The sequence below is a fragment of the Mesoplodon bidens genome, assembly GCF_964165515.1.
Source record: "Mesoplodon bidens genome assembly, chromosome: 10".
NCBI classification, from domain to species: Eukaryota; Metazoa; Chordata; class Mammalia; order Artiodactyla; family Ziphiidae; genus Mesoplodon; species Mesoplodon bidens.
Window position 1 is genome coordinate 82,626,156 of NC_138172.1, and position 20,106 is coordinate 82,646,261.

At 50.8% G+C, this 20,106-nt stretch overlaps 1 protein-coding gene and 1 pseudogene across 2 annotated transcripts; both read left to right on the forward strand.

Annotated features, from left to right (window-relative positions):
• The first annotated feature begins 1,630 nt into the window (after positions 1 to 1,630).
• LOC308623749 (DNA repair protein RAD51 homolog 1-like) lies at positions 1,631 to 2,984 on the forward strand (annotated as a pseudogene). Its single transcript has one exon. The product of its transcript is annotated as a DNA repair protein RAD51 homolog 1-like (transcript).
• A 2,256-nt stretch (positions 2,985 to 5,240) lies between these two features.
• On the forward strand, positions 5,241 to 20,106 carry ABHD16A (abhydrolase domain containing 16A, phospholipase). The gene is made up of 20 exons (XM_081246417.1): positions 5,241 to 5,421; positions 6,413 to 6,469; positions 7,212 to 7,278; positions 7,527 to 7,613; positions 10,836 to 10,921; positions 12,744 to 12,817; positions 12,998 to 13,120; positions 15,094 to 15,208; positions 15,313 to 15,414; positions 16,363 to 16,426; positions 16,849 to 16,898; positions 17,340 to 17,463; positions 17,936 to 18,040; positions 18,275 to 18,338; positions 18,789 to 18,845; positions 18,992 to 19,054; positions 19,196 to 19,272; positions 19,357 to 19,455; positions 19,554 to 19,600; positions 19,776 to 20,106. Exons 1-20 carry the CDS (start codon positions 5,290 to 5,292, stop codon positions 19,857 to 19,859), a joined length of 1,677 nt encoding a protein of 558 aa, XP_081102543.1. The 5' UTR covers positions 5,241 to 5,289; the 3' UTR covers positions 19,860 to 20,106.

The following is a 20,106-nucleotide window of genomic DNA, read 5'->3' on the forward strand; positions in this document are numbered from 1 at the left end:
CGTATCCCCTGCATCGGCAGGCGGACTCTCAACCACTGCGCCACCAGGGAGGCCCTAAAGGCTATTTTTTAAAAATTGTTTTTGATGAACTATTTCATGCATACCAAAGACTATATCTAATGTACAACTGTATATTGGCTAAATAAACTGTGGTATATTCACATAACGGAACACTCGATAGCAATTAGAATGAACAAACCACAATGACATGCAACAAGGTTGAATCCCACAAACATAAGGAGAGTAAAGAAGCCAGAAACAAAGGGCACGTACTGTATGATTCATTTACATAAAGTGCAAAAACAGACAAAAGTAGTCTGTGAGGTTAGAGATTAAAAGAGTGGTTACCGGGCTTCCCTGGTGGCGCAGTGGTTGAGAGTCCGCCTGCCGATGCAGGGGACACGGGTTCGTGCCCCTATCCCGGAAGATCCCACATGCCGCGGAGCGGCTGGGCCCGTGAGCCATGGCCGCGGAGCCTGTGTGTCCGGAGCCTGTGCTCCGCAACGGGAGAGGCCACAGCAGTGAGAGGCCCGCGTACAGCAAAAAAAAAAAAAAAAAGAGTGGTTACCCATGGATGGATCTAGAGGTTATCATATTAAGGGAAGTCAGTCAGAAAGAGAAAGACAGGGACTTCCCTGGTGGTCCAGTGGTTGAAACTCTGCATTCCTGGTGCCGGGGGCCTGGGTTTGAGCCCTGGTCGGGAAAGTAGATCCCACATTCATGCCACAACTAAGAGTTTGCATGCTTCAACTAAGAGTCTGCATGCCGCAACTAACAGTCCTCATGCTGCAACTAAAGATCCCGCATGCTGCAATGAAGACCCAGTGCAGCCAAAACAAACAAACAAACAAACAAGAGGTCTTTCCTGGTGGCGCAGTGGTCAAGAATCTGCCTGCCAGTGCAGGGGACATGGGTTCGAGCCCTGGTCGGGGATGATCCCACATGCCTCGGAGCAACCAAGCCCGTGTGCCACAGCTGTTGAGCCTGTGCTCTAGAGCCTGTGAGCCACAACTACTGAAGCCCATGCACCTAGATCCCATGCTCCACAACAAGAGAAGCCACCGCAACGAGAAGCCCGAGCACCACAACGAGAGTAGCTCCCGCTCACCGCAACTAGAGAAAGCCCGCGCGCAGCAACGAAGACCCAACGCAGCCAAAAATAAAGAAAAAGACAAATACCATATGATATCACTTATAGGACACAAATGAATTTATCTACGAACCCTACTGACAGACATAGAGAACAGACTTGTGGTTGGGGGGTGGGGTGGGGGGGTGGGAGAGGAATGGATTGGGAGTTTGGGATTAGCACATGCAAACTATATAGGCTGGATAAACAAGAAGATCTTACTGTGTAGCACAGGGAACTACATTCAATATCCTGTGATAAACCATAATGGAAAAGAATATGAAAAAGAATTTATCACTTTGCTTAAAGTAGAAATTAACACAACAGGGATTTCCGAAGGCGGCAGACGGAGTGGGTGCTGCCGCCTGAGACCGAGGCCTGAAGAGAGCAGAGACTGCGCCCCAGGAGTGCAGTTAGGAGCTGAAACTCGCCTGAATTTCGTGCAGAAGGCCGGAGCAAGGGCATAGAGAAGTGGGGAGCAGGTGAGGGGGTCTGCAGTCTGTCCGGGGTCGGGCGCGCGCGGGTCCGGCGGACTGTAGTCGGAGTGCGCAGCCCGCCCGGGCGAGTTACGCTGCAGGCGTATTAAACACTAAGTAATGGCTACGCAGATGCAGCTTGAAGCAAACGCAGATACTTCAGTGGAAGAAAAGAGCTTTGGCCCACAACCTGTTTCTCGATTAGAGCAATGTGGCATACATGCCAATGATGTGAAGAAATTGGAAGAAGCTGGATTCCATGCTGTGGAGGCTGTTGCCTATGCACCAAAGAAGGAGCTAATAAATATTAAGGGGATTAGTGAAGCCAAAGCTGATGAAATTCTGACTGAGGCAGCTAAATTAGTTCCAATGGGTTTCACCACTGCAACTGAGTTCCACCAAAGGCGGGCTGAGATCATACAGATTACTACCGGCTCCAAAGAGCTTGACAAACTACTTCAAGGAGGAATCGAGACTGGATCTATCACAGAGATGTTTGGAGAATTCCGAACTGGGAAGACCCAGATCTGTCATACGTTGGCTGTAACATGCCAGCTTCCCATTGACTGAGGTGGAGGTGAAGGAAAGGCCATGTACACTGACACCGAGGGTACCTTTAGGCCAGAATGGCTGCTAGCAGTGGCTGAGAGATATGGCCTCTCTGGCAGTGATGTCCTGGATAATGTAGCATATGCTCGAGGGTTCAAAACAGACCACCAGATCCAGCTCCTTTATCAAGCATCAGCCATGATGGTAGAGTCCAGGTATGCACTGCTAATTGTAGACAGTGCCACCGCCCTCTACAGAACAGACTGTTCGTGTCGAGGTGAGCTTTCCGCCAGGCAGATGCACTTGGCCAGGTTTCTGCGGATGCTTCTGCGACTTGCTGATGAGTTTGGTGTAGCAGTGGTAATCACCAACCAGGTGGTAGCCCAAGTGGATGGAGCAGCCATGTTTGCTGCAGATCCTAAAAAACCTATTGGAGGAAATATCATTGCTCATGCCTCAACAACAAGACTGAACCTGAGAAAAGGAAGAGGGGAAACCAGAATCTGCAAATTCTATGACTCTCCTTGTCTTCCTGAAGCTGAAGAAGCTATGTTTGCCATCAATGCGGATGGAGTAGGAGATGCCAAGGACTGAATCGTTGGTTTTTTTCCTGTGATAAACCTTAAGTGCTGCAGCCTAATGGAGAGGACTGCTCCCTGAGGTTCTTCACAGGCCTCTTCCTGTTGTGACTCCCAGGAAAAGGCTCCCAGGAAAACAGCTATTATATCGGCTTTTCTTATGGTGTAAACACGAGACAGGTCAGTAGTCACAAGCTGATCTGAAATGTTTATTCCTTCTAGAGTATATTAATGTCTATGTGAATTCTTTGGTTTGGGGGTGTAGGTATGAAGTACCTTTGACATCATAGTGCCTTGGGGGTTGACTCAGGGCTAACTGCTATTGGCCAATCTTATGTCTCTAAGAGAACTAAAACTGGAGAGACCTGACTTATCTCACTGTCTGAATAATGTTGGGGAAAAATATGCCTGAGCTATGTGGCAAAGGGAGTGGGTCTCCTCACAGGTTTTTTTTTCTCTATCAGTAAAACTCTTAAATCAGAAGCAGGTAAAGTTTGTGTGTCTGAATAGCTTATATAAGAATGTTTTTTTAGATAAGTGGTATTGAGTAGGCCTGCTGGGCTACCAGCCCTTCACCATCTACTCTTTTTTTTTTTTTTTTTTTTTTTTTCAGTACGCGGGCCTCTCACCGTTGTGGCCTCTCCCGTTGCGGAGCACAGGCTCCGGACGCACAGGCTCAGCGGCCATGGCTCACGGGCCCAGCCGCTCCGCGGCATGTGGGATCTTCCCAGATCGGGGCACGAACCCACGTCCCCTGCATCGGCAGGCGGACTCTCAACCACTGCGCCACCAGGGAAGCCCACCATCTACTCTTTTTTAATGCTAAGAGCAATTCAAGATAGTTCTGGAATCTTAAGCATTTCAGAAGCTCTTCAAGTAAGTAGATTCAATGTGGGACTGCTAATAAAGCAGTTATTTGTAGTGAATGTGCTGTTTATAGGAGTTATTCTGGTACAAGCTGAATATTTCAGGATAGGGCCTTCATAATATAGTTTTGGCTCTGGGTAGGGTGATCAGTTTCTATTGCTTTAAAATTGAAAATTTAAAAGGGAAGTCCCACATTCAGGTGATTCATTTTATACCCCTTTAACCTAATAGAAGATCTCACAAGATGGCTACCCCATGACTTTCCTGTGGCCTTTGTTTTTATTCTTTAAGTTTTGTATTGTATAGGGCTGGTTCTTGCCCAGATTATTCTACTTCAGGGGTTTGAGATACTCCTTCCTCTTCAAACTTCTACTCAGGATGGGTTCTAACCAACTCTTCCAGTTTCAAAGGGCCTCTCGGCTAGTATTAGGAGGAGAGGCAGTGCAAATCTCTGCTGTTGCCTGTGTTGATCCTACTATATGTAGGGAGATAGGAAGACACAATTTAATGCAACTTTGTTTTAAAAACAGTTCTGTTCCCTGACTTTATAGAACAGAGTACCTCCTAGGCCTTCTTTCATTTTTACATTACAGAACAAACCTGGGATGAAATAATAAAGCCACAGTAACAGAAAAAAAAAAGAAATTAACACAACATTGTAAATCAACTATATTTGAATAAAATAAATTTTAAAAATAAATTCAGATCTAAACAGAAAGAAAAAGTAATGTTTACCCTTGGTGGGGTGGTAGCAACTGGTAGTGATCTGGAGAGGGTCTTCTAGATGCGGTAATGATGTAATGATGTAATCAGATTCCTGATCTGGGTGATGACTACATGGACATATTCAATTGGTGCATTTTTCTCTATATGTGTTTACTGCAGTGAAAAGCTAAAGAGTTTATATATTATGTAGGTGTAAGGTACTAAGAAAAATAAAACAAACCTCTATATCTATCGAGAAACAGAATATTACCCTTTCAGCCAAAGATCCTCTATGCTGTGTAACAGTATTATAAATTTGCTCTTTATCTTTCACATACTTGATCATTAAATTTTAAGTGTTTTTGAATTTTGTACTATGGTGTCATGTTGTATGTAATCTTCTGTGGCTTTCTTTTCTCCACTCAACATTATGGTTTTGAAAATTGTTCACGCTTAAGTGCGATAATTCATCCTTTTTTTTTTTAAACCAGTATTTCACACATCTTAACACTACAGAGTCTTCCTATCCATGACCATGGCGTAGCTCTCCATTTACTCAAGACTTTGTTTACCTCTTTCATTAATTTTTGTAATTTCCTTCGTAAAATCTTGCATTTCTTTCATTAGGCGTGTTCCTAGATACCTTTTTGTTGCTCTTGTCAAACGCTCCTTATCTTAACCCCTCTTTCACACTGTCGCTCGAGAGTCTGCCAATATTAAGGGGTAGAAAGAAGTGACTTAACTATGTCTGATAATATTCTAACTCTCCGCGGTCCAAACGCCTCCAACTAATTCTGACTATTGCTGTTCCCGTAGCTCCGACTGCAAAAATCCGTGCTAAAAGGGCGCTGAGAATATCTCAACTCCGCGCAAGGCGGAGCCGGTACGTGCTGACGTCAAGGGCACGCAACACCTTAGGGGCCGGAGGAGGGCGGGGCCAGCGTGGGGACCTGCTGCTGAAAGAGCAGCGCCCCGGGCCGGGGCCATGGCGAAGCTGCTGAGCTGCGTCCTAGGCCCCCGGCTCTACAAGATCTACCGGGAAAGGGACTCTGAAAGGGCCCCGTCCAGCGTCCCTGGGACTCCAACTTCTGTCACTAACCCCCCTTCCAGCTCCTGGGTGAGTCGAGTTCTCCCCTGGTTAAAAACATAGTATGGCCCAAACCCCTTTGCGGCCTTTGCTCCCCAGAAGCGCCCATTATTGGAAATAGGGGGAGCCTGCTTGTCAAGCTAGTTGTCCGCAAAGTCTGCGCTCTTTGTGCTTCCTGGGTTAAAGTCACGCCTGTGGACTGGCCGCCTGCTGTATCGCTGTCGTCCAGTGCTTTCTCATTCCGACTGCCACTCCTTGCTTTTTTCCTCTCGCGACCCCTCAACCCTGCCCGTCGTGCTTCATGCCCGTCCCAATTGACTCTTAAGTCCTGGAAGAGACCCTGCGCGGATTCAGGAGCTGGATGATTTTGCCATCAAACTCTCGATTTCCTCTTACTCAGTGCCTCACCCGGTTCCGTTTATCTTCCCTGGCCTTGAATTTCAAAATGACTTCTTCAACATATCATATGTCCGCTCTCCCCCACCCCACCCGCAGCCTACCTTGGAGACCCCAGGATCATTGCGTTTATGAAAACCTGGGTGGTGGTAGGCTGTGTCCCTAAATGTTCTCTTCCTTTTTATCGGTAGTCTCAGATTATGTTCATTGTCCTCTACAAACTGTCCCCCCCCCAGCCACATTCTCTTCCTTAATCAGCCTACTCTTATTTCCGATGCGCTTCTTTCCCTCTTAAAGTTGTCATGATGTCTTTCCTTCTCTACCCCTGTCCCCATAGGCACCCAACCCATTTGAAACTGGGTTGTGAAAAAAGAGCAAAAGTCGTCCAATGCTGCTTTCAGTTTTGCTTCCAAGTCCAGTGCCCTGTGTTTGTTCTCAGGTTCTGAAGTAGGAAATCAGCTTCTGAGTCAGGGTGGGGAAAAGGGGCTTCCTACAGAGCCAGAGATGTCCTAGGAGAGATGACTCTGGGGGCTAGAACCTGAGGACACACATCAGGGCTTCTAAAAGGGAAGGTGGAGGACTTGTCAATGAGTAGCATCCTTAATTCGGCCATCTGTTTTGGCAGGATATGTACTATCAGCCCCGTGCCCTCGAGAAACATGCCGACAGCATCCTGGCACTGGTATGTCTGCCCTGGCATCTGGGACTGCTGCATCTTTTCAGACCCAGCTGCCCTCCTGAACTTTCTCCTCCCCAGACTAGGAGAGGGCAGTGCCCCTGGGGGTGGGGGATGCTCTGGGCTCTGCAGCAGACATCTCCAACACACACACACACAGATAGCTCTCAAGCGCACATACTTGGCACTCTCCTTTGGCATGTGCACTGCTTTCTCTGGGGCAGCCTGAGCCATGAGGAAGCTGCGTTTACTCTTGGGACCATCCGCAGGTACGGAGTCCTGCAGTCCCCAGTGACCTGTCCTCCCTGGCAACTAGCCTCTTTGGCTGCAGAGACAGCTGTTCTCTCTGGCAAGGTTCCCATGGTGACATTTGTGCATCTCTTGGGGACCAGGCCAGGGGCTGTCCTGAGCAGGGCTGATTGAAAAGGCTTGATTAACTTGAGTAGAAAGAGAGACTGGCCTTTAAATCTGATGAAATTATGTCCAGAGATGATTAGGGGAAGAAAATAGAAGCTGTACCTAGTTTTCCAAGCCTCTGTTATGCTCTGACACACTGCCTTGAACAATAATTGAGCACCTACTGTGTGCATGGTGTCATACACAGAATAGGTACTTGATATGACATCCCTCAGGTTATCCACTTTGCTCAGAGCCAAGGCCTGGAAATGGCAGACCGGGGTGTGTGTGTGTGTGTGTGTGTGTGTGTGTGTGTGTGTGTTGATTGCTTGTCCCTGTCTCTCTGCTACAGGCTTCAGTCTTCTGGTCCATCTCTTACTACTCCTCTCCCTTCGCCTTCTTCTACTTATACAGGAAAGGTCAGTGTGGTTTCAAAGGTGGTGGGACAGGAAACGGGCAGGTCATTGGCAGCTGAGCCAGTCCCCTAATGAGGAAAGGGGACCTGTGATGAGGATGGCTTGGCTTCCCTCTTCCATCAGGTATCTTCTTCCTCTGAGGGTGTGGCTGTCCCCAAAAGAGGGTGTTGGGGGGAGGTTGGGGCTGAACTGCGATGAGGAGCTGAGGGGCAGTGGGGAAAGCGTCTCATATAATCCCTCTCCCCCACCAGGTTACTTGAGTTTGTCCAAAGTGGTGCCATTTTCTCACTATGCTGGGACACTGCTTCTACTGCTGGCAGGAGTGGCCTGCCTCCGAGGTAGGTGGAGAGGGAGACTGGTTTGGATCTATCCATCACTGAGTAAATATTCATTAAGTACCTTTGCAAATACAGTTTGGTGCTGGGCCCTGAAGGGAAGTAATTAATGGCCGAGACATGATCTTTTCCTTAAAGGGGTTGAGTTGTAAATATGAACAGATAATTAGCAGAAGGGTTTGCTATTATCTAGAAAAGATGCATATACCCTACAACAGTTCCACATATATCCATGTGTATGTTTGTATTAATCCTTAAGTGGACTCCATGGCCTCTAATAGCAGGATGGATAAATACATTAGAGGTTATAGTTCTACAACAGAACACCAGAGTTACACTCAGCTACACAGATGAATCTCACAAATATAACATTTTTGGGGTTTTTTTGGCTGTGTTGAGTCTACATTGCTGCGCGCGGGCTTTCTCTAGTTGCAGAGAGCCAGGGCTACTCTTCATTGCAGTGCGCAGGCTTCTCATTGCGGTGGCTTCTCTTGTTGCGGAGTACGGGCTGTAGGTGAGCGGGCTTCAGTAGTTGCAGTGGCATGCAGGCTCAGTAGTTGTAGCGCACGGGCTTAGTTGCTCCACGGCATGTGGGATCTTCCCGGACCAAGGCTTGAACCTGTGTCCCCTGCATTGGCAGGCGGATTCTTAACCACTGCGCCACCAGGGAAGTCCCCCACAGATACAATGTTGAATGAAAGGAGCTGAACACCAAATAATTTATGCAGTATGTTTCCATTTACATAAAGTTCAAAAGGGATGCATATATAAGTGGCAAAACACTAAAGAAAAACACAGTCTTGGTTATCTTGAAAGTCAGGAGAGTGATAACCTGGGAGGGGGAGGGAACAGGCTGGGGAGGACTCCTGGTGGGAGGTGGCTTTGTTCTCTTTCTTCACCTGGGTGATCGGCACATGAATGTTTGTATTCTTTAAACTGAATGTATGTTTTATGTACATATGTTATTATCTCACAATTTAAAAAATGAAGAGATAAGCCAAATCAGTGCCCTCTGGCGGGTGCACTTGATGAAAACCAGGTGAGGGGGATGCCTAAGACGGGAGTGGTGGGGTCGGGAGCTGGACGGCTGCCGTTGGGGTCCAGTCCGGGGTGAGGACCTTCTGCCCGTTCTGCCTCCTGATCACCATGGGGCTGGGCTCCCTGCTCAGAGAGGCCCTCCCTGACCACCCTATCTGAAAGTCGCTCCCACTCCTTAGTTTTGTCTTAATTTTAAATTTTATTTATTTTTAATTTGGGGGAGAGATTAGGTACAGAAAAGTCCGTAAAACAAAATATCAGAAAGAACTAAAATGCTTATGTTTTGTGCTACTGCTTCAAATACCTTTTGTCAATAAAATACTAAAGTATTACAGAGTTGGCGTCCCCATTGGAATCTTCCTCAGCCCCATGTTTCTCTTTCCCCAGAAGTAGCCATTGTCATCTGGTGTGGTTTTTTTCCCTAGTCCATGTTTTTATATTTTTACAAAATATGGACCTCATTCCATCACATCTAAGCTGCTATGAGTTGTAAATGCATACCAATTTCAGAGTTTTCAAATGTGAAAAAGAATATGAATCTTCGAATCTGTGCAATAAGATAAGTATAGACAAAATATAGCATTTTGGGGGATGCATTGTACATTTTTAGCACAAATGACATCACTCTGTCCAAATCACTGTGCAGCTTGTTTCATTCTCAGTATTGTTTGGGGGCTCTACCCTTGATGATATATAGCAGTCTAGTTCATTCTGGTTTTATTTTCTTTATAGCCCTTATCCCTCTGAAACTTTCTTGTTGACTCATTTATTGTCTTTCTCCAGCCCCACCCCATCCCCAACCAAAACGCCAGCTCCTTGAGGGCCGGGACCTGTGTGTCTCGTTCCCTACTGTCTCTCCCATGTCGGAACGATGCCTGGCGCGCGACACCTGTCGGGTCAGTGGGAGCAGAGAAGTCAGGGCTTGAGATTCCTCAGCGGTGAAGGGAGAGCAGATGCGATCGCTCAGGGGCCAAGCAAAGAGAGAAAAGAGCTCAGTGTTGAGAATGGCTTTCGATTCAGAGAGAGAAGGAGAAGGGATGCAGGGGAGGAGCAGCCCAGGAATTGGAAGGAGGCAAAGATGGACCCAAGAAACAGGAGAAAGGAATCTTGACGGACGGGAAGAGTGCTGAGTGGCACAGTTAAAAGAGAACGGGGGGACTTCCCTGGTGGCTCAGTGGTTAAGAATCTGCCTGCCAAGGCAGGGGACACGGGTTTGAGCCCTGGTCCGGGAAGATCCCACATGCTGCAGAGCAACTAAGCCCGTGCGCCACAGCTACTGAGCCCACGTGCCACAACTACTGAAGCCTGCCCGCCTAGAGCCCGTGCTCCGCAACAAGAGAAGCCACCACAATGAGAAGCCTGCGCACTGCAACAAAGAGTAGTCCCCACTCGCCGCAGCTAGAGAAAGCCCGCGCGCAGCAACGAAGACCCAACTCAGCAAAAAATTAAACAAATAAATTTACTTAAAAAAAGAGAGAGAGAGAGAGAGAGAGGATGAGGACAGGAAGGGGACTCGGATGCAGTGAGTGAGGAAGTAATTATGGGGCAAGTGCAAGAGCTGTGAAGCCAGATGCAGGGAGTTAGAATACGCAGAAAAGAGACGGAAAGGTAGCATTGGAGAAGGGAGGAGGGAAAAGGAGAGAAACCCAGTGTTAGCAAGAGTGAAGCCTGAGGGCACATGACAGTGTTTTTTTTTTTTTTTTTTTTTGCCCCCCCGGTACGCGGGCCTCTCACCGTTGTGGCCTCTCCCGTTGGCGGAGCACAGGCTCTGGACGCACTGGCTCAGTGGCCATGGCTTACGGGCCCAGCCGCTCCACGGCATGTGGGATCTTCCCGGACCGGGGCATGAACCCATGTCCCCTGCATTGGCAGGCGGACTCTCAACCACTGCGCCACCAGGGAAGTCCGCGTGACAGTGTTTTAAGACTGGGAAGAATGAACATTCTGGAGGGTGGAAGGTCTATAGTCTAGGAAGAAACAAGCTGGAGAGGTTAGGGAGGGGAAGAATGCCCTTGCCGGCCACTGGATATGGAGGAGGGGCGTCGGTTCAGGTCTCCTATTTCCTCAGATCCGGGGCCCTCTGTTCCTTTTCCTCTCACTTCTTGCCCATCTTGGATTCTCTTCCTGAAACTTACTCGTCTTGCTTCCCAGTTTTCCTAACACAGTTTCCTATCCTCTCTCTACCAGGCATCGGCCGCTGGACCAACCCCCAGTACCGGCAGTTCATCACCATCTTGGAGGCAACACACAGGAACCGGTCCGCAGAAAACAAGGTGAGACCCGCAACTGCCTACCCAGAGCACCGGCCCAGCTTCTGCCTGAGCAGGGAGATGTGTTTTGCCACCCGCCACACTGGGCGTTTGCTTGCACATTGCTGGATCCCTTCTCCCCTCCACAAGGGAACTGTCCACCTGAGGAATTTTTCCTCCCTACCACTTCTGGTGGAATATTCCACTAGAATAATCCTCCACCCTACATCTGAAAGAATTGCCTAGATGTGGAAACATTCACAGTGTTTCTTAGAAGGAGGTTTCCTCTCTATCACAACAGCTCATTCTGTAAATGTCTGTTTATTTTTGCCGTGTGCATTGAACACTGTGCTAGTTTTGTTCAGGGATGGGACAAGACAGGCAGGTATGTCCACCCTTGTGCCCAAGGGCACAGTGTGGTGCCAGGAGGGAGATAAGCTAGGGCAGAGTGTCCTTGGAGTTGTGCCAGCCCAGCCAGTTCTGGAGTGTGATTATCTTTGAGAAGGGGCTTTGGGGCCCTATAAAGCTCTTTCCTGTTACACAGGGGTTTCTGGGATCAAACAGCTCTGAGCACCATCATCGTATTGCTGGTTGCTCCACACCACCGCTTATGGAGCTGTGTAAAGATGTCCCACCATGCTGCTGTTTGGCGCATTTTTTTTTTTTTTTTTTGCGGTACGCGGGCCTCTCACTGCTGTGGCCTCTCCTGTTGTGGAGCACAGGTGCCGGATGCGCAGGCTCAGCGGCCATGGCTCACGGGCCCAGCCGCTCCACGGCATGTGGGATCTTCCCGGACCGGGACATGAACCCATGTCCCCTGCATCGGCAGGTGGACTCTCAACCACTGCGCCAGCAGGGAAGCCCTGTCTGGCGCATTTTGCATACACCCTTTCTAATCCTCACAGCAATGGCATGAGGTGGCATTATTGCCCTTATTTATATGTCTGAGGAAACAGGCAAAAAGAGGTTACAAGACCCAAGCAGAGTCACAGAGCAAGGAAGTGACTAGAGCCTGTGTTTGGGTCCAGGTCCGAACAGAGCTTGCCTAAAATTTGCTTCCCTTCATTTTGTTTTGTTTTTCCATTTACATTTTTGTAGAATTTTTCTATTGCTCTCTCTTAGTCCAGTTATTTTTGTAAATGTCAAAAAAAATTGTCTGTGACAGAAAATAAAAAACCTATTCTCAAAGTGCTGGGAGCTCTGGGGGTGGGGGAAGAAATAGAGCAGAGTGGAAGACACAGCTCTCACTGCCCTCAGAAAGCATGTGGACTGACTCGGTGGGGTAACCGAAGGCGGCATCGGCAGCCCGTGGCTGCAGGAGTCGAGGGAAGGGAGGTGCCCGTGAGGATGGAACAGTCAGAGAGGCCTTGATTCAAGTGGTGGCCCAGGTGCAAAGGGGCTACCGTGGGTGTGACTTCCCTCCTTCCCTCTCACCAGACATTTTGATCCTTCAAGATAGAATCATGTAAAGGACCTAGGTGGGGAAGGGAGCGTGACCAGCCAACAGGCTCCCCACCTCCTCCCTCAGAAGCTCCAGCACCTCCAGCCACCCCTCCTGGGGGTGAGTCCGTCTTAGATTTTAGAAAAGCGAAGAGTGTTAGGTTCCCCTTCTGGATGCGGGCAAACAGGCCAGAGTTGATACCTGATAGGGCATCCTCTCTAGCCTGACTTTTCTGGCCCCAGCAGAACTTTCCATCTGCGAACCGGAGGGTGTTGACCTCTGCTTGTCTCCCCATGATGGGTGGGGGCCAGTCCCCTGGATGGTGGGAGTGTTGGGGCTGGGTAGGTGGGCATCCCCACAACTCCCCTTTTCATCCCCTCCCCCATCTCTCTCTGCCCACCACAGAGGCAGCTCGCCAACTACAACTTTGACTTCAGGAGCTGGCCAGTCGACTTCCACTGGGAAGAACCCAGCAGCCGGTGAGGCCCCAGTTCTTTCGCTCCATCCCTGCTCTGTCCCCCACCTCCACCCCTTCTTGGGGTCTAGTGCCTGCCATCCAGCGCCATCTCCTCATTCCTACACCCCACCGTCCTATGGACCTCAGACGTCCAGCTTGCTGCTCCTGACCCCATCCTCCCCTGCATCTTTCCATTCCTCAGGAAGGAGTCCCGGGGGGGGCCTTCCCGCTGGGGTGTGGCCCTGCTCCGCCCAGAGCCCCTGCACCGGGGGACTGCAGACACCTTCCTCAACCGAGTCAAGAAGCTGCCTTGTCAGATCACCAGGTGGGAAGCAGCAGGGAAGAGAGGCCAGCTGGGGTGGAGGGAACATAGGGTGCAGGCTCCAGGACAGGGTGCTCCATTGTAAGATGACTGTCATTTATTGGGCTTAGTGCCACGTACATTGTATTATTTGTAGCAAAGTATTTAGTTTTTATCCACATCTGTGTGTGAAAAAAAGAGGTTCAGAGAGATCCATGATCTCACAGGTGGTGCATGAAGAGCTGGGATATTAACACAGTTCTGTCTGACACAACAGCTCTTTCAGTGAGGCTGAGAGGGAAGGGTGAGGTTATGTATGGGTGGGGTGTGGACACACAGCCTTAGCTGCAGCAGGGTCTGGTGGCAGCTGCGGCCCTATCCTGGCCCCGCTGCTCCTTGGTTTTTCCACTTTGAGGCAGCTCCAACTTCTGCATCCATGAGCAACCTGCCTCATAGGGTTGGTGAGATTTAACATGTTCTGAAGGGCTTCCACCTTGCCTGGGTGCCTGAGAGCATGAGGTAAAACCTAAGTAAATCGTGGTTGTGGGTACTGATGATGTCTGAAGCAACAACAGTGACCACAGCGGCGCGGCCAGTGTGGGAATTTTCTGTTGCTGGGGGCTAGGAGGCAGGTTGGAGGATACCAAGGAAGTGGATGGACTTGGTGGTCAGTTGTTGACTGTGTGCTGATTGATCAGAGGGGCAAGCCAAGTTTGAGGTTTTGAGGGGGGATGCTGGACGGGGTTGTACAATGTTGTTCTGGGGACACATCCTACTTCGGGATTAACTGGAAGTAGTTAACCATCTGCTTCAGGAACAGCACCTATCACATCTCTTTTTTCGATTTATTTATTGATTTATTGATTTTTGGCTGCGTTGGGTCTTCGTTGCTGCGCACGGGCTTTCTCTAGTTGCGGAGAGCAGGGGCTACCCTTCGTTGTGGTGCATGGGCTGCTCATTGCGATGGCTTCTCTTGTTGTGGAGCATGGGCTCTAGGCACATGGGCTTCAGTAGTTGTGGCACATGGGCTCTAGAGTGCAGGCTCAGTAGTTACGGCGCATGGGCTTAGTTGCTCCACAGCATGTGGGATCTTCCCAGACCAGGGCTCAAACCCGTGTCCCCTGCATTGGCAGGTGGATTCTTAACCACTGCGCCACCAGGGAAGCCCCCTACTGTGTCTTATGTGTCTAGATTAGTATATTTGTGCAAGAAATATTTATTAAGCCCCAGAGTACTCTGTGCGAGGCTCTTGGCACCTACTACATGGCAGATACCAGGCATAGTGCAATGAACAGTATTATTTATTTGGGGACTTTAATAAATACATTAACAGAATCATAATTGTTAATTACTTTGCTTTTACTTATCATATCAGTATTCAGAAAGTATTATCTCATAACACTTTCAATGTTAATATGTGCATATATGTATACTAGGCCACAATATAAAGTATTTTAAAAAGGTTGCAATAGGGCTTCCCTGGTGGCACAGTGGTTGAGAGTCCGCCTGCCCATGCAAGGGACATGGATTCGTGCCCCGGTCTGGGAAGATCCCACATGCCGTGGAGCGGCTGGGCCCGTGAGCCACAGCCGCTGAGGCTGCGCGTCTGGAGCCTGTGCTCCTCAACGGGAGAGGCCACAACAGTGAGAGGCCCACGTACAGCAAAAAAAAAAAAAAAAAAGGTTGCAGTAAAAAAAGTTTGAAAGGGCGGGACTTCCCTGGCGGTCCAGTGGTTAGGACTCCACACTTTCACTGCCGAGGGCATGGGTTCAATCCCTAGTCGGGGAACTAATATCCCGCAAGCCACGTGGCGCAGCCAAAAAACAAACAAAAGTTTGAAAAATTGGTGCATATATTGTTTCATTAAGTCCTGAAAGAGGCAAACGAAGCTGTGAAGGTCAAAGGTGAAGCCGGCCCCAGAGTCTCTGAGTGCTTGGGTTGGGATGGTCCCTGGGCTCCACTGTGTTGGAGGTTCATTAACCCCATGTTCCCCGCAGCTATCTGGTGGCACACACCCTGGGGCGCCGGATGCTGTATCCGGGCTCTGTGTACCTGCTCCAGAAGGCCCTCATGCCTGTGCTGCTGCAGGGGCAGGCCCGGCTGGTGGAAGAGGTAAGGCTCCCCTGCCCGTGACCCCCACACACAGCCCTTCTTCCCCCACCCAGGAATGTGGCCTCCTGCCCCTCCAACTTGGCCATTGCATCTCCCCCACTCAGTGTAACGGGCGCCGGGCAAAGCTGCAGGCCTGCGACGGCAATGAAATTGACACCATGTTTGTGGACCGGCGAGGGAGAGCTGAGCCCCAGGGACAGAAGCTGGTGAGAGGGCACAGGGAGCCCAAAGGTAGAGTGTGGGGAGATCTAGAGATCTCAGTTCTACAGCAGCCCTAAGGAAGCACAGTGGGGATAATCCCATCTCCCAGCTCCACCCTAAAGAACTCTTGATGTAGGAAATCCCTGTGATAGGGAAATAGATGAAGGAGTTGACACGCAAGGACCAAAAAGTCATCATCATAATAGTCACCACTTAGCACTTACCACATGCAGGGCATATGTTTGAGCCTCACAACAGCCCTGTAAGATAGGTACCATTTATATTAGCCCATTTTACAGATGATGAAACAGAGGCACAGAATAGCTTTTCCAGATCACACAGTTAGTGAGTGGGAGAGCTGGGACTTGAGCCCAGGCAGCCTGGCTCTAAAATCTCCTGTGCCCATGAAGCAGCCCTGGAAAGAACACTAAGCCAGCAGCGCTGGGTGCTGGGTTCTAGTCCCAGCTCTGCCCAGATGCTCTGAGGGTCTGCCCAAGCCCCACCATCCCTGAGCTTTGGCTTGGGGCACCAATAGAGTTTATCTGACCATAATTCTGGAGCCCGAGAGGGAGAGGGAAAGTGATTGGCATACCACACGAAAGAAACAGCCACAGAAAAAATGGACCCCAAAACTAGAAAGGAAAAAAAAATCCATAATCCCATTCCTGAGAGATGGCCACCTGGTAGTCTTCCAAGGAAGCATGGACACTGTGCTGGGGGGTTGAGCATTTCAAGTTGGATCATTCCTCTTCCTCTGAGGGCCCAGTTCGCTAAGCATTTGCATCCACTTTGCCTCTCACTTTACGGACTTGTGAAATGAGACGTTTCTCTTCTCCTTGGAGAGAACAGGAAACATGCCCTTTCGTCTTTCCTACAAAGCTCCCACAGGCTGCCCTCCCTGCCGCTAGTGGGATTTTTGGTCCCAGCTTGGCTCCTTCCTGCTTCCCCTATAGGTGATCTGCTGTGAGGGGAACGCAGGCTTCTATGAAGTGGGCTGCGTCTCCACACCTCTGGAAGGTAGGCCCATGGCTCAGCCCTCTTATCTCTGCCCCTTGGAATGGAATGTCCCCACCTTCCCACATGGATATGACCTCCCAGGGCCTAACCACTTTCTCTGGGTGACGTTTGAGACCCCCGCCTTTGGGGAAAAGTCTACTCCCCATTTGCTTTGCTAACCTTGCAACCTTCCCCTAGGGCTGTGTCCCTAACCTCGTTATGCTCTTTGTTCTGTTCCCCGGACCCAACAATCACATCTCTGTCCCTTCTGCTGCCTCAGAACCTTTTTGTCCTCTTCCCATTCTGGGAAGGCTTGGAGTTCTTGGCCTCTGAGTTGGGTGTTTAGAACTCCAGTGTCCTGCTCCTTCCCCCAGCGCTGTGGGCAGAGAGTGGTGGGGGGCGTGGGCCATGAGGTCCCAGCCCTTCTTCCCCCTGTGTTACAGCTGGATATTCAGTCCTGGGCTGGAATCATCCCGGCTTTGCTGGAAGCACGGTGAGACCTCTGAAATCCCTTCTTTTTCTGAGTTATGGTCTATCTCCCTCTAGTCAGCCACTGGCGTTAGGGAAAGGGGTTATATGTTTCTGTAGGGCCTTCCACTCACCTGTGACCTGGGCGCCAAGGGCAGGGAGCTGCAAGCCTCCTCCTCTCACACTGGGGGCTTGGCAGGAGGGGAGGCAGCGGATCTTGCTGTAAACGACTGGTTTCTAGAGAGAACAGCCCCTCCCACTGCCCTATTCTTTTTTTCTATGCCACTGACAGGCATTTACTCTTCTATTAGAGAAGCACTCTGAATTTTCTGTTCAGAGCTGCAGTTTCATCTTCGCTGTCTGTTGGAGTGTAGCTGCAGGAAGGGTCCATGCTGGGAGGCTGGGGGGTGATGGGCAAGTGGCCTTTTGTGCTGACCCATTCCTGCCTTTGCCCTTCTTCCTGCAGGGGGTGCCGTTCCCACAGAACGAGGCCAATGCCATGGATGTGGTGGTCCAGTTTGCCATCCACCGCCTGGGCTTCCAGCCCCAGGACATCATCATCTATGCCTGGTCCATCGGCGGTTTCACTGGTACCAGCCTCCCTCCTACCCCCCCTACTGCAGGCACATTCAAGCCATCTCTGTGTCCCCCCAGGAGAGGTGGGGAAATGCACTGGTGGCCCAGGAGTGGGGTGGAGGCTTCAAGGAGGAGAGGTGGGATGGGGGTGGGATCTCTGAGTGGGTCTGGAGGAAGCTCTCCTTTTCGTGTACACTTCACATTTCCTTCCACCCTTGTGCCCGATTATTAAAAGAAGTAGACCGGGGTCCTGGGGTGGAGACATCAGGGAGTAAATGTCTCCTCCGGTATTGTCTTCAGTGCACTTCGTTGTTCTCTCTCCATCCTCTCCGGGCAGAGCCCTGGCTGAGTGAAGTGAGGGGTTAAGGAGAGACCTGGGGCTCACTTAGTAGGCAGGGTGGGGTCAGCCTATAGGATCAGTGGGACAAGGGCAGGGGTGGTGGGCCTGCCCTTGGTCCTCACCCTTTTTCCCTGTCCTGGTACCAGCTACGTGGGCAGCCATGTCCTACCCAGACATTAGTGCCGTGATCCTGGATGCCTCCTTTGATGACCTGGTGCCCTTGGCCTTGAAGGTCATGCCAGACAGCTGGAGTGAGTGCAGCTCCCAGGCTTGCCCTTCAGGAAAGAGGTGGGCTGGAACTGGGAGATGTTCTAACTGGAGATGGTCCCCCTTTCTGTGGGTGGGGAGTAGGTCACCCCATTGTTGAGAAGCAGGGGGACTCCCCTGTCTGGGGACCTCAGTTTTCTATCTCCATGAACAGTGGGGACCTTGGTGTTGAGCAGGGGCTTTGTCTCTGCTGTCCTTCCACATCTCTCTCACTTTAGGGGGCCTGGTGACCAGGACTGTGCGGCAGCATCTCAATCTAAACAACGCAGAGCAGCTGTGCAGGTGAGGGCAGGCCAATGTCTAGCGTACAACACCCTTCCCCCACCTCACCCCCCGTAGAGATGCTGCTGGGTGTTCAAATGCTGAAATTAGTACCAAAGTACAAGTACAAGCCACATTTCCCACATGTGGGGAAGCTGCCCCACACTTCCTGAGTGGCCCTGCCACCACCACAGCAGGCCCAACCCCTCCCAGCTTCCCTGGGACCCTGGACCTTCTCGTGATCTGGCAACCAGTCGGTTCATGCCTGGCCCAGCAGGGACCTCCCAGCAAGGCCTGACTTTGAGCAATGCCCATTCTTAAGTATTCTGACTCTCACCCCTGGGTGAAGGGCTAGCGCAGGGGGCCCAGCTGTAGCAGGGGTAAGAATGAAGCCAGTGCAGGGGTGGGGTGGCCAGTTGTCACCCGTTTCCCGCTCTGAGCTCTCCCTCCCCGCCATGCTGTCCTCTGAAGGTACCAGGGCCCTGTGCTGCTGATCCGCAGAACCAAGGATGAGATCATCACTACCACGTGAGTGCCCGGGAACTTCTGCCCTCCTGGATCCCAGAGACAGCCAGGGAGTTGCCCCTCCTCCCTCTGCCCACCAGAAAACCAGGTATCCAGAACCTTCCTCCCCAACCTCCAGCCCCTCCAGTGTACATTCTTCTCACCCCCAGGGTTCCTGAGGACATCATGTCTAACCGAGGCAATGACCTCCTGCTGAAGCTCCTGCAGCATCGGTGAGAGCCAGGGTGTGTGTACGCACATACGCACATATGTGTGTGTACTGACACCAGCGCGGGGAGAGGGGGGAGAAGGTTTGGGGATGAGGAGTGAAGAGAACTGGGTCCTGACCTCTTGTCCCGGCACTCCCTCCATAGGTATCCCCGTGTGATGGCAGAGGAGGGTCTTCAAGCGGTGAGGCAGTGGCTGGAGGCCTCCTCACAGCTGGAGGAAGGTGAAAGGGGATCTGGTGAGGGCTTTGGTTGGGGGCCTGGCAAAACCAGGTTGCTGATGGGCACTCCTCTCTCTCCATGACCAGCCTCGATTTACAGCCGATGGGAGGTGGAGGAGGACTGGTGCCTGTCCGTCCTCCACTCCTACCAGGCAGAACACGGGCCTGAATTCCCCTGGAGCGTGGGTAAGGAGTCCTGGGGCAGGAGAAGGGGTTGGGAAGAGCCCAGGAAGGGGGTGAATATCCAGATGCGTGGCTCGTGTTTGAGCACCTCCTCTCTGCAGGGGAGGACATGAGTCCAGAAGGAAGGCGGCAGCTGGCTTTGTTTCTGGTGAGCTAAGGGGTGGGAAGCAGGAAGAGGGTGCCTGAATGGCCAGGGGGCACATATGGGGCTTGGGGACAGGGGTACCCTGTAAGCATTGGAAGTAGCAGCTTTTTTAGAGTGGGTAGTGGGTTTGGAGGTTGTCTGTGTTCTGCACCCCACCTGTCCCGCCCTCTCCCCTCAGGCTCAGAAGCATCTGCACAACTTCGAAGCCACACACTGTACCCCACTCCCGGCCCAGAACTTTCAGATGCCCTGGCACCTCTAGGGACCACACTGGGACTCATTCTGGAAGAACGGATGGGAGGAGACACGAGGAAGGACCCTATCACTTGTTATTCTCTGTGTTTATTTTGCTGTTTATAGTTTGTGGCAAGCGGGGGGACCATCCCCCTTCTCACTGTTCCTCTTGCACGTTTCCCCTCATCCATCCGGCAGTACCTAACCTTCCCCAACACACTCCCTGCATTAAATGAATGGATTATTCCTAATAATTAATAAAAGTATTTTTTCTA

What these genes read in the sequence shown, in the direction of transcription:
- ABHD16A (XM_081246417.1), top strand. Translation starts at nt 5,290, where the DNA reads ATGGCGAAGCTGCTGAGCTGCGTCCTAGGCCCCCGGCTCTACAAGATC. An exon ending in GTCCATCGGCGGTTTCACTG is followed by an intron (nt 17,464 to 17,935) that starts GTACCAGCCTCC and finishes TCCTGGTACCAG; the next exon opens with CTACGTGGGCAGCCATGTCC. An exon ending in AACGCAGAGCAGCTGTGCAG is followed by an intron (nt 18,339 to 18,788) that starts GTGAGGGCAGGC and finishes TGTCCTCTGAAG; the next exon opens with GTACCAGGGCCCTGTGCTGC.